At 37.6% G+C, this 14,403-nt stretch overlaps 1 protein-coding gene across 1 annotated transcript in view; it reads left to right on the forward strand.

The window, feature by feature from the left end:
• Positions 1-13,564, forward strand: part of PRMT3 (protein arginine methyltransferase 3) — a 56,120-nt gene extending 42,556 nt beyond the window's left edge. Inside the window, exons 14-16 of the mRNA XM_069857437.1 lie at positions 4,337-4,387; positions 4,602-4,689; positions 12,909-13,564. Coding sequence (XP_069713538.1) covers positions 4,337-4,387; positions 4,602-4,689; positions 12,909-13,018 — 249 coding nt within the window. The 3' untranslated portion in view covers positions 13,019-13,564. The remainder of the gene's footprint in view (positions 1-4,336; positions 4,388-4,601; positions 4,690-12,908) is intronic.
• Positions 13,565-14,403: the final 839 nt, after the last annotated feature.

A 14,403-nucleotide genomic window follows, 5' to 3' on the forward strand; every position in this document is an offset into this window, starting at 1 on the left:
AAGGGAAGGCATAATTTCCTTCAAGCTGTAAACATTGGAAATGCCTTTCTTTGTAATACTGCACATGTAATGGAAGCTTGTGATTGACTGTTATAGTTACTGCAGTTTGTGGTACTGTTCAAAAGTGAAATGGAAATAATTTTGAACTTGAAATGTATTTAAATATAAAAGATATGTATTGTGCATTTCACCATAAATCTACTGACAGGTAATGAATAAAGAGTATAGTAACCAAATCCACTGTTTCATAGCTAGTTTTTTATTATCAACCTAGTCTTTGTATTATCAAGCTAGTTTTGTTATTTCAACCTTGATTTATGTAGGTTTTTAGATTTTGAGGCTTTTTTGTAAAAAAATATACAGGGCTATATCACTTCTGTAGCGGTGCAAGGCTTACACTAATATACCTTAAGGGTGGGTTTGTGGGAGGTGGTTGATTTAGAGGCTTTTAGCACTTACATTTGGGAGTATTGAAATAGGCTTCTCTAATGCAGTCAGAGATTTTATTTTTCCATAGCTCTTTCAAGGAAGACTTCCTGCTGCTTCGTGTAGAAACAGAAGTTCTAGTGTTTTGTATAGAGCTTCTCGCAAGTGGAAAAATAACTAGAATTATGTTTTCGCTTTGAATCTTCAAGTATTTTGCCAATGACATACCTAAGGAAACTTATTTCTGGTTATGATGCAGCGTTATTGACCAATTTTGAAAAATTAAATGTTTTGCTGCTGATTTAGCTGGGTTATTAGAACATGAAAATATTTATAGAATGAGCTGTAATTGAAAAAGCTACACTCTAGGTGTACAGTGTTGTGGTAGGAATTACTTGTTAACATTTGTACTCTCTGCTAGTTGAATAAAGCCAGACCATCATAGGAATGCTCTCATGGTCTGTTTTTCAAATTCCTAGATTGCTTAAAGCAAAGCATGGGTGGTTGTAGGAAGCTGTCAATTTTTTTTCTGGTATGAAGCAATCATTCAGTTGGGTGTAAAGAACAAGGTTTCCTCTTTGGCATAGGCCCACCTACTCTTTATGGTTTTCTAGATTAACTGCAAATTTGAGGCTTCCCTTGGTTTCCTTCCTTGCTTGCTTTATAGAAAAAGGCCTTAGAGCTACGCTGAGATCTACACGCCCTCCTTGTATTTTAGTGTTGAAGAAGCCCAGCCTATTTCTTTCGATAAGACTTTCGATTGATGGATTTCGTACACAGATGCATTGCAATGGTTGGTAGGAAAATAGGGAAAGCACCATCAGTAGCTGAAAACTACTTTATCAATCGAATATACACAATTGAAACTCTGTCCTGCATTTATTTAACTGTAAGCACATAGTATCTATTCATAAATGCAGGGCTGGGGTTGCCTGTTGACACAGCTCACCAGAGAGGGTGCATTTTGCCTTTGAGGTGTTCCTGCTGCCCAGTTTTAACTGACCAAATTTTGAGGAATTTTGGGGAATGCTTGAAGCTGTTCACAGGACCTTACCCTTATGGACTTGAGAAATTTTATTTTGCTAGAATGTTTTCCTATGTTGTTTTTTTTCTTTTGGCTTAATTATTTCGATATCAACTTGGAAGGACATACATCCATTTTAAAAGGTAGCAAAAAGAATTTAATGGATCAATGTGGAACTCTCTGTCATCCCTTGAACTCTGTAATCCTTGGAGTTCTGCATAAGGTGCTCTGTGTAATAATTACTCTTATTACCTCTGGGTTTAGATAGTCCAAGTCAGTGTTTCAGTTAGGGAAACCATCGATACTGTAAGGGATAAAGTGGTTACTTATCTTAGTCATTTACAGAAGGTGTAAGCTTTCCCTGATCACAGAAGGTAGCAAAGAGCAAGGGACAGTTTCTGTGCTTATAAATACAGTTTCTTTTCGGCTGAACTTGATCCCTGAAAAATTCTATCTGGGGATGTTTTCTGAGGGCAGCGTGTAGGATGTTTCTGTTACTTCTTGCTACTAAATGTACAGATAATTGCATCCGCCTTAGTTGTGGAGCTTTTGGATTTCTTGTCTGAAATGTAGCTCGATTGTCTCATTTTCTCTGGAGGCCAGTTTTTTTCCCTCACTTCTTAAAGCATTTTTGTTGTTGCAAACTTTTTCCTTTTTCTCGGTAATCGTGTCATGAGTCTTTTTTGTAAACATATCAACAGTATTGACCAGATAATGGAATAATATTTTTGTGATTTAGTAGATCTCTGATTAATGTCCAGGAAAGACTCTGCATCAATAAAAGTAGTCTGATGAGTCAATAAAACTTTGTCAAAACCTCCTCAGTCTTAACTCAAATCATAGGAGAGGCAAGGCTGTAATTCACTTGGGAATGAGATTCTTAGCACCGAGTGGTAGGACTTTAACTAAGGCATGGAAGAGTCACAGATTTCACCATCTGGAGCTCATTTGTCGTAAAGGTCCCGTAGTGTCTCCTTGGTTCATTTTTTTAAGAGTGTTTACCCACACTGGAATTTGGAACTTGCCAGGCTTTTCTGGAATGCCAGTGCAGATGCCTTAACGTAGGCTTACTTGCTTTAGCACGTTATATTCTCCACATGTTGATGAAATCTGTTCTGGATTTAGAGTAGAGAGGAGAAATACCAGAATGGTTTAGCTATCTTTCAGATTACAGAGTTCATAATGATAAAGCCCCACGCTGTTCAGTTTGCTACCTTAATTTTGTAAGCATGTTTGACTCTTTTTTCTTTTTTTCCCCCGGCCCCCTCCCCGCTTCACAGTTGGTATGAAGGGCATGCTACAGAACTTGTCCTTTGCATCTATTCAAAACAGCCGATTTCCTAGTCGTAGAGTAGGAGAAAATTACTGGTGCCGTGAGAGGGAGGTTCTAATCAGTTGTTCGCGGTGAGTTTTCATGCAGCAGGCTTGCCATCATTGAATTGGTGTATATCTTGTTTGAATGTACGGTAGCTGACGGGGGTGGAAGGTATCCCGTCCTGCTGTCACAGGGAGTCACTAGCTACTGTAGTTGGAGTTATTCAGAAACTCTGTTCTGGGTCATTTCGTCAGGCTAACATACAACAGAAAAGCGTAACTTCTTTGGGCCCTCTGTCTGATTTTTTCTAGTCTTTTTGTACAGTACAGTGGAGAGCAAATAAATGTGAGTGGGGATAGGATTTCATAGAGTTATAGAATGGTTTGGGTTGGGAGGAACCTTAAAGATCATCCAGTTCCAACCCCTCTGCCATGGACAGGGGTGCCATTCACTGGATCGCATTGCTCCAAGCCCCATCCAGTGTGAGTTTGAACACCTCCAGGGATGGGGCATCCACGACTTCTCTGGGCAGCCTGTTCCAGTGCCTGACCACCCTTGCAGTAAAAAAATTTCTTCCTAATATCTAATGTAAATCTCCCCTCTTTCAGCTTAAAACCATTCTCCCTTTTCTATCACTGCACTCCCTGATAAAGAGCCCCCCTTTAAGTACTGGAAGACTGCTTTAAGGTCTCTGCTTAGCCTTCTCTTCTGTAGGCTAAACAAGCCCAACTCTCTCAGCCTGTCCTCATGTTGGGAGGTGTTTCAGCCCTCTGATCATCAGAGTTGATCATTTTATATTAACATCTTCCAGTTCTTTGATTGAATTCTTTTTGCCAAAAAAAGCAGGCCAGTATTAAAACACTGTGTAACTGCTAGTGTTTTGTGTGCAGACTTCTTTTATTTCTTTTCCTCTTTAAGCTGGAAAAATGTCCCACTAATGACTTGTGCACATTAGAGGCTAGGAATGGGATGGCAGGGAAGACAGAAGAAATGTTCCAAGGCATCTTATGGAGAGTTACTGTTAGGAACTATTAACTGCTGGAAAGGCCAGCAACGAGGTGTCTGTGAATCTTTTTCCTTATCTGTGCGTGTAAGAAAAATATTCCCTGCCTGGTTATGCTCTGTCTTTGTTCGCAAGCAACTTTTACGGGAAATGGTGTTAAGCTACACAAGGAGTTGAACAAGCCAAGCTCTGGCTGCGTGTGTATTTTGTGAGAGTCATGGGAGCCACAGTGGACAAGGATTGAATGTTTGTGGGTCTGCATGTCCAAAAAGCAGTTTTCTCATACCTAATTCTAGTTGCAGTTAGAGTATGCTTGTTATATTGGAAACTCAGACTAAAATTTAATATGTAATAAAATGCAGTTGCAGTGGGCTGAATATGCTTGAGTAAAACAAAGGTGTGATGACAGCTTATTTATTTGACTGAGGATTTGTAGCATGTTTGAAAGCATAAATGTAGGTTTGTCCTTCTTAGTAAAGGCTTTAAAAGCAGTAGAAATCCAAATACGTATATTAACAATAGTCTTCTTGAGCATCACCATTATTTACGTTTTCCTCTTTTTTTATAGGCAGTTGCTGGTTATTTTGATATATTTTTTGAGAAGAACTGTCACAATAAGGTGAGTATTTGGTGTTATGTATTTTAAAAATATCTTTGGGCAGTTATAGCAGTTTGTGGGCAGTTATGTATTTTGTATTACCTCAAGGTATTTGGCAGTGAGTCTGTTTTGCAGTAGCAAACACTTCATGTGTATGTGTGCTTGGTAATTGATTGATGTGGTGTGATATCAAAAATGTTGTTCTTAATCAAACTCTTGAACTTTTCCATTGCAGGTCTTGTTTTCCACTGGTCCCCAGTGTACCAAAACACACTGGAAACAGACAGTTTTTCTCCTGGAGAAACCAATTCCTGTAGAAGCAGGTATATTTCAATTCAATTGTGGTGCAACAGTAGTTAAGTTACATTGCTGTTATCATTAAATTTATATCTAAAATACTTTTTAAACTATGTAGAAGTTAAAAACAACTAGTAAATAAATATTTCAGCTGCTGTTAATGAATTCTTCTGACTCAGCAAAGCAGTGGCAAATATCTATACAAAACTCATGCTAAAAATATGTATACGTGTCTGCACAGGTATAAGTAGGCGTATGTTTTATAGTCTTATAGTCTTATAGGCATACGTCTGTAGCGTAATTTTGATGAGAATTTCTGTATCAAAGCATTTCTGAGGCAATAAAATTTAAGAGCAGAACACTGCTATTAACATTAGCTTAATTTTAACGGTACTAGTATTCTTAAGTATCGTATTTGTAAGTGATTGCGTAGGATTTTTTTTGTACCACTCCTGAACTATGTTGTATTTAAATGGATCATGAATATACGCATGGTGCTGTACTGGGACTGTGGGATTACTCTGTAAATTGAAGACAGATTCAAAGAACTCTCAGCCATGAGCTTGGTCCATTGAAGTATGAAAGGTGTTATTTTGATACACTGAATTTTTATAGAATGGGTAAGTACTGTAGTGGGTTTCACCTTGAATTTAATGCAATTATAAAGGTTTTTGTTGTCATCAGGGACAACTCCAAATTCAGATGATAAGTAAGGTTTTGAAGACTAAAGTGGTGCCTGTTAGTGGTTTTAATTAGTTCTATTTGGTAAGCCTTGAAAATACATTTATTTGCAAGTCGTCAAATATTCCTGGCTTTATAGACATAGAAGTAAATCCACAACTGTCATAGAATTGTCGTGCAAGAGGGCGGACATACAACAGGGCAAGAATTATAAGCCTTGCCCTCTTATTCCTGAAGAACTGCACTTTCTTTCAGACTCTCCTAGTCTTTTTATAATCAAAGGATATAAAGTAGTTAAATTTTTATACTATTTTATTGTTTTTATTTTTATCCACTTAACCATTAGATATTTACTCACCACTGTTGAACTCTTACCCAGTGCTAAATTAGTCATCTTTGAGGGCTGTTTATCTTTAGAGTAGCAGGACCAAGGGAAGAACCTCAGAATGGGGCTAATTTCTGTTGCTTGTTTGATGAACTCATGCTAATACATGACCCCTAAGTGAATAGTTTTGAGATGAAGAGGATATATTGGGAGAAACAATACAAAAACTTATGTGGATGTTGGAAAAAAAAAAAAGAGGTCAACAGGCTTAGAGATGTTATAGAGAAGTATTGATGTAGATGGAATATTGCCTTTTTTAACAGACCTAATTATGAATGTACAATGGTGAAAGCAGCATCTGCACTCGATGAAACTGCTTTTGCAATTGCCATTTCCTGCTGTCAGCCATGACAACGTTTTTAGCCGAGAGCTCCTTTCCCAGAGGCACTGTGGTCTGTGTTATCTGACAAATGATTTCTCTTTTTCAGGCTTTGACTTTATATTCTTAAATAATTTTTATTTGTTTTTTCTTAGGTCCTGTCATTTCTTGGGGTGCACATATGCATTGGTGCATTTGTACTTGGCTTGTGTTCTGTTCGGTTTCTTTGTAGACAAGGCTGGCTAAAGTCTTCTTGCTGCAACTCATTAAATTTCAATGTCATAGTGAAATTTTTTCAAGTGCAATGACATTTGTTAGAATATGCGCATTATTCAATGTTACACAGATCATTTGACATTTACCAAATGTGTGAAATTACTAGGAGATGTGCCTAGTTCTAGAAATCTAGTCTGGGTACGATGACTTTCCAAAGACAACTGCAGAAGAAGTGTGCTTTGAAGCAGTGAACCTAGTAGACCTTCAAGATCACTTTTGCCATAATTCCTTCTTTTCTTTTTATTAGCTTATATTTCTTAAAAATATTCCTATAACAAATCTTGTTATAGCTGTGTTTCTTTTTTTTTCCCCATCTACTTCTCCTCATAATTAAGTTCCCCTTTCGCATCCTTTTACCCATTTTGTCTGGTTTTATATCTTCTATAAAGTTACCACTTCAATCTAGTATTCTGTCTGTTATTTCTAGCATTAGGGAAGATTCCGAGAGAAACTTGTTGATGGATTGTGTTTGGATTTGCTCTTGTAAAAGAGGCTGAGCTTACAGATATCTGGGCCTGTTGGATATTTAACAGGAAAAGTCTCCTTTGTGCCATGGCAAAGTTGTTTTGTTCTGCAGTGTGAACTTGCTAATTTTGTCAGCTGTTTGATGCCAGGCTGTTTGTTTTAAAAATAGATTGGTTTCTCAGCCATAAAAAAGACTGAATGTTTTGATCTCTATCCTGATAATAACAGAATCAAGCCACTGCAAAACATGACATTCCTGCTACACCCTGTGCTAGGTGTGCAACATTTGCAAATTCTGTGAGATGAAATAGGAGAGGTTTAATCTAGGTCCAAAGATAAGGAGAATTGGGACAATAAAAGTTACACTTAAGTAATACTTCTGATTTGCCACTGGTTCACAGCTTGATACCCGAGTATGGTAGGCAGTTTTGTATATAGATTTAATAGATAACATCTGTTGATTTAGTTTAGTTTTAATATGCAAGTAGGAGATACTCTCTTACTAAAGTATTCTGAAAAGATAGTTTTCTTCCTCATAGACTGTAACGAGGGACTTGGAGCTGATGCACAATGGAGTAAAACAAAATAGCATCAGCATGTTGTATATGCTTTAACTGCTTAGCATGCAGTAAAATTAAAGAAGCTGGAGAAGGAAGCCAGATGATATTTTATTGCAGGAAAAACTAGGCGTTCTCAGCTAAGGCATTATTGTATTGTGGACTCCCTACAGAGTACAAGGCTTCACTTAGCATTCCTTTTAATAGCTTGAAAATGTCTCTGTTTTGAAAATTGAAATTGAGATGCCAAAGCAGTACCTTTGTCTTATTAATGGAGCAAATAGGAGTCTTTTGCTTTTGTTGAAATATTCCTGCTAAGTTTCATAAACAAGAAAAAATAGATGCAGAATATCGGTCTCATTTGGTTGTCTCAAGCATTTACTAAATAAATTAAATACAAAAATTATTTTAAAGAGCCCACAGAATCTTTTTGTTAACAGCACCTTCAGTTAAAACCTAGATCTGTATGCAAGCAAATTCTATTAGCAATGAACTGCGTATTGGCAGCATTTTGTGTTCTTAATATTGCCTTGCAGTGGAAATAAAGCCTTGATTTGTTTTTCTGTGGTGCTAAAAGGGGCTAGCACATGACTAAGACCCTGTAAAATCCTTGATTATCTTGGACTCCTCTGTCTCCATAATTGGGTTGCTGCTTGTAAATTTACCAACTGAAAAATGTTAATTTGTCTACATAGAAAGCTTTGTTAAAGGCAGGAAAACAACGCTGGCACTATTAATCTGTCTGAATGTTTTGAACTTATACTGAAATACTTCAATATTGTGCATCCCAGTTGGATAATTTGGTTCTTAATTTTAGTGCCTGTTTTGCCTGTCTACAGCTGCAATATGGTGTCTGTAGACACTTACAAGCGATACCTCCAAAAATTGTGCTTGCTGTTAAAATGTAACAGTTGTTAAAACTTGAATTTTGAGCTCATCCTGGATCCTGTATGTCTTATACCATATCGTTGGAAATCTGCGGTTTAAAATCATCTTGCAAAACATTTCTAAGTGGGTATTTCAGAGACTAAATTGAGAGACTCTCTTCCCATGGCTATTCTATCTTATTGGTAATAGAAGTTCTGTATCTAGACAGCAAAAGTCAGATTTTCTTCTTGTGCTGTTCTTTGTGCCCCACTTTGCAAGTTCTGTGTTGGCAAGGAGATACGGCTCATAGAGAAACAACACTCTAGTTTTCTCAGAATTTTACCACAACTACTGAGAGAGAAGGATTGAATGAGGTTACAGTTTAGGATCCCTACTGCAAAACGTAGTGAATTAAGGCTAGTGCTCAGTGAGTGAGTTTGGCTGCTGCAACTGCACATTTTGGAGGACTGGATGTATCTGGCCTTCGTGGTTCCATGTGGTGACTGTTTCTGGCACCTGAGCTATCTTGGGTATCTCAATCACTTGTAGTGTAGGCATGTTATCTTAGGTGACCATACAGAGCTGTCTTAGCATATCCAGCTGGCTGTGCAGGCTTCTTTGCAGCAGCCTAGTTCATGGTTGATCTTGGAGAGTTGAGACACGCTAACTCGGTACAAAAACTCTTCAGAGAATCTACTCGGGGCATGAAAGGAAAAGATAGAACCTCAACATGGTTTCAGAAGAGGCTGAAAAGTGATATAGCAGAAAGGAGCTGGCAAAAAGCTGCTTGGTTTATAAAGGTAGCCAGGCAGTGAAGAAAGGTGTCACAGGTCGGATAGATAATACCGAAAGGCAGTGATTCCTGCTCGGTACAGAAACTGCTCACTGGATCTCATTGGACTGGGGATTTGGTAATAGAAGTGGCCAAATGGGAAGGTGGTAGTCTGTGTACAGCTGTAGGTGCCTGCAGTTTAAGAAGATGAATGGGAAGATTAAAGATAAGTTATTGAATTTAAGGGAGATGCTCTTGGTCCCACCACAAATGATTGCTCTTTCATTGTTCTTTCTTATTTTCAGAAGATAGTTGGTTCACAAAAACTACTTCCTAGCCAACTCTTCCAGAGTAATATTTTTGAGACTTGGGGTTTTTTTTTAGTCACATGCTAGACCTCAGTGCTGCATAGGATAGTGGGTTCCATAAATCTAAACAAGACTACAGTGGAAAATTAGATGTTTAAATTGTTAGCCTCAAGTGAGGACAACCTTATTGTGAAGAGCAGCATCAGAGCTTACTGTTGTGTATCTGTGAATGCATGTATGACTGCCACTTAGAAGCCTGTGGTTCTTGTGTAGGGGATTTGTGAAGATATTTCTCACCAGCCATTCAGTATTTAAGGTGTCCTCAGCCCAAATCCACTGGAGTTTTCTAGCAGCTCTTTGAAACAATTCCAGTGAGATCTTTTGTAAGGTTTTTAAATTTTAATGGGGTTCAGAATAAAGATTACAACATTTTTACCTGTCTCACTGTTGGCTTCATAAAGCTCTTCCACAGAAATCAAAAAAGGAAACCTGAAAGATTGTGATCCAGTACTTAAAGGGGGCCTATAGGAAAGATGGGGATGGACTTTTTAGCAATGCCTGTTGGGACAGGACAGGATGCACTGGTGTTAAACTAAGGGAAGGTAGATTTGGGCTGGATGTAAGGAAGACATTTTTTACGATGAGGGTGGTGAAACACTCAAACAGGTTGCCCAGGCAGGTGGTGGAGGCCCCATCCCTGGAAACATTTAAGATCAGGTTGGATGGGACTCTGAGCAACATGATCAAGTTAAGAGATGTCCCTGCTCGTGCCGGGGGTTGGACTTGATGACCTGTAAAGGTCCCTTCCAACCCAAAGCATTCTATGATTCCACGATAGTGATTGCTGACTCTCTTCAGTACCTCATTCAATCATTTTTGTAATCAGAGAAGGAGGGGACACAAGTAGTTCTTCACACTGCAAGTTTATTGCCACGGATCATTTTGAACTTTAAGTAAATGTTATGGATTTGACCTTTAGGTTCAGTCAAATCCTTCCAGATGAATTGTTAGACTGTAAGAAGAAAGGGTTTGTTGGATGTAAGCAGTCTTAGTGATAAGAGGCTCTTGCACGGAGAGGTATCTTTGCCCTTAAACTGCAGGCTTGCCCTTCTTGGATTGTGTTGCACAAACATAAGATGAAAGATAGGATTGCTTACAGTTTCACTGATGGTAAAAGAACCAAAATAAACTATTTGGAGCATTCAGAGCCCACATATAGGGTGCACTGTAAAGCATGTAATCCCATGTGCGTTATTTGGCAGTGGGTCAGCATGGACATAGGGATGCATTTTTCTCCTGAGGTAGCAAGCTTAGGCAGTGAGCTGAATTCTGCTGAATTCTCTTTTTTTCTTTTTGGGGACAAATTTCAGGGCTCCCCAAGGGATAATAAAAATGCAGAATGGGGATTGTAATGGATTCAGTTTTGTCCTAATCAAACTGCAATGGCAGTCTGTGGTTTACTTGTATTCAGCTGAGCGTGATAAGAGCAAGGTGATGCAGCTGAGTCCCAGAGATGGCTTCCTTCAGGCAGCTCATAGGACAGCAGAGTGGTGAAAAAACATCAGTCATTTTCTATCTACATGACATTGATTAATTGTTCAGAACTGCCTTTCTGTTACTTGGTTGCAGTGCTGTTGTTTGCTTCAGCCCTCAGAAAAGGCTGTTTAGAAAAGCAGATTTAATGTGGTCACTGCATAAGAAATAACTGAGAAAAATTGACTGCTTTGTTTCATTAGCTGCCTTCACAAACAGGATCTCAGGGGTCTGTTCTATGCAGTCAGTTATAATTCATGACATTATATTTAGATTATTGCTTCATTTATTGTATTGCTTTGTATTCATGTTTTAAATGGGAAGATTGCAGTATGGATTAAATCATGGAATTGTAGTTCTTTTAGAGGTTCTTTAACCTTACTGAATGTTTTAAAATGTGTCATTATAGGATGTTAAAATATGTCAAATAATTCATTATGCAGCAGTTCTGAAAATCTATATGTTCAAACTAGGTTAAACTTCCTAGCTGAAAAAAAGCCATAACATCTTTTTGCCTTTATTCTGTCCCTCTACCTGGCGAATATTTTTCTGTTTAAATAATCTGTGAAACCATTTCTGCAATTCTTTGTAACTAGCATTGTATTACATCTGGCATTTCTGTCATAATACTAAAGCTGCACAGGAATTAAATTACAATCTCCAGCTAGCAGTTCAATTACCAAAAAAAAAATAAAAACAAAAATCAAGAAACCACAAAATTATCAAAAAAATACTTTTTAAAGTATTTTATACATTTTTGGTACTGCAGTTATTCTTGTTGAAAAGTTTCCTCTGATATTTATACTGGAGCCTTTGCAAAATGTCCCATGAGTTTACTTTTTATGGGAGCACTTGAGAGTTTTGTCAAATAGAGAATTCTAAAATTCTTGCAGAGTTGGAAACTGGCTTAGTTTTCAACTCACTGTTTGTTTTCATTCTGCCTCTTTGCAGTCCGTGCCTTTAAATAAAATATAAAATACTAACCTGAAGGTATTTGGGTTCAGTCTCTGGGTTGTATCTTGAGCTCTTTTCAAAATTCCGTTAGTTATTTTACTATGTGACAAGACTGTGCAAATTGGGGTTTGAAGCAATCTTTGATATGTGATGTACTATCAGTATTTATGTAGTTGAAAAACCAAATGAATCTAGTCATTTATACTTGAAGGGATATTGATACCTCCTGGTTTCAGGCCCTTAGTCTACAGATAAAAACTGGGAAGCCATTCTTCTTATATGCATGCTTAAAATTGCTGTGTATATGAATATTTTGAGCACAGAGATGTTTAAAAGGTAATCTTTTTGCCTGTTTTGGTAATGTTCTATATTCAGTCATGTGTGTCCGTATCAACAAAGAAATTTGCATTTGCAAATAAGTTTGCGGGTTACTTCCACTACTCTACCTCTATTTTTTTCCCTTTTTCCTTGAAAATAAAGATTTGTGGCTAAATTCTTCAAGTACTAGATTAACAGCCACACTGTTTTGTAAATACATTAACCTCTCTCCAGTATTTTGTTGGGGTCAAACGTAGCACAAATACCAGTTGTCTATGATTTAGGGAAATCTGTGAAACTCCACCCTGTACCTTTGCTCTGCAAGAGTTTTTTAGTCCCCCCTGGTACCAGTCAGGTTTGCAAGTGCAAATTGTTGGGTTGTGGAATGGGAGCTGGAGGAAGCAGATAAAAGCTAATGAAAGACAATTTAGGTTTTCTATGTTTTCCTGTACCATCTTCTCAGTAAATTTGTGCATATCCAACTCAACTAGATACGAAGAGAGGTTAATGTATCAAAAGAATGCAGTGTTTTTTTCTCAATCACAAATTATTGTGATTGGGGTCATCTGAGAAGTAATGCATCAGACATAACTCAGCAACTCATTAGGTTGAACTGCACTTATTTTAACTTTGCATTTGTTCTAAGAACATTGCTTAGAGCTTTGAAAACATAAAGGAAACCTTTGTAGATTTGTTTAATTCCCATTAGTTTAGAACAACTTCTTGTGCAGCATAAGGGTATGTGATGCATCTTTGCTGTTATTTTGATTCAGTAATGTAAGCATATTAATTTCCTTTTTACTTTTGCAGGAGAAACATTGAGAGGAAAGATAACAGTGCGCAAAAACAGAAAGGATCCACGGTCCCTCTTTATAACCCTTTCAGTGAAGGACATACAGCAGACCTACAGCCTTCAGTGAAAATTCTGTGCCTATGACTTTGGGAAATGTCAAATTTCAGTGTTCTTTTTAACTGTCGATAACTTTCGGAATATCCAAAAATGGTGAACACCTGGATTTTGTATGTGTATGCACACACAAGAGTATGGAAAGTTTACATAGAACTGAGAGAGTGCTCTTTGGATGCTTTGCACTGGGATATGGAGACTGATGACAAAATGAATTTCTGCTCCATTCCACACAATGTGGGGAAGGCAAGAAAGATGGGTTTGGGTTATATGAGACTAAGTGAGAAAAATCAGAGTAAAATCCAGCTGTGGGGAACAATGAATATGATCTCTTAATGTTGTTTTATTCCTCTTTTTTTTTTTTTTTTAGGAAAGTAGAAACTAAATCATAGCAGTGCATCTCAGCAGTAGCTAGAAAACCCCAGTTGGAAAAAGTTTGGAATTCCAACTGTAGGACTGCAACAACAAAGACTTTATTTTTATTAAATTCTATAATTAAAAGTTTGTATCACATTTCCATTAGACTTATCCAAATAAATGAACCGAGTGTGTTATATAATGCAGTTCCTGGTTTCCTTCTTTTCTGTGTAATTGGAAATTGTATCTATCCAGTGATGGCTCATTTATCTGTGGCTACAGTTTTTTCTGTACCAGGCTATTGGAGCATAGATGGAGAGAAGTGTATATTTTAGCAGCTTTAGGAAGAATGATACATACAAATAGCAGCAGTTACTGCAACAGTAGATTTAGTTTGGCTGCTTATAGAAGCAGACTGTGAAAAATCAAGGAGTGATGTGTGTGTTGTGATGTTTAAACACTTCAAACTGCAGTAGAATTGGAACGAAGTGTAGCACCATGCAGTTTATATGCTTGTATTGTATATTTGTTTTGAAAGAGGTTTCAGGAAGTGAAGATGATGGTGAGTTTACTGTTCGTGGGTGCAACTGTGTTGCGGAGTCACAGAGTGCTAGTAATCTTTGAACTGCTGTTAAAATAACGTTAATCCTTTTTAAAGGATTTGAGTGAGAAGGAAAGTCTTTTCCCTTGGAATCTGCTCAGCAAAGTTTGGGTAATTGTATAATGGGGTGAAATACTCTTTTGCCCGTAACTGAAGAGTGTTACCAATGGTAGTGCAAATTTGGCAGAGAAATGGAAACTTGCATTCCAAAAGCTAAAATTCTCCTGCAGCGCAGAACTTGGTTTCCTACAGTGAAGCAGGCGTTGAGTAGGAGGTGATATTTGCTACAGTGCTGATGTATTTTCATCTGAAAACAGACCTGTGTATTTCTATTGCATCTTATGCTGCTTTTATCCTCTCTTCTGGAAACAAATGGCTTACTAATTGGCACTTTGGCTATTATGTTCATCTAGTAATAGGCTGCAAACTCATTGCTCGCA

This window comes from Phaenicophaeus curvirostris, chromosome 5, assembly GCF_032191515.1.
Source record: "Phaenicophaeus curvirostris isolate KB17595 chromosome 5, BPBGC_Pcur_1.0, whole genome shotgun sequence".
NCBI lineage: Eukaryota > Metazoa > Chordata > Aves > Cuculiformes > Cuculidae > Phaenicophaeus > Phaenicophaeus curvirostris.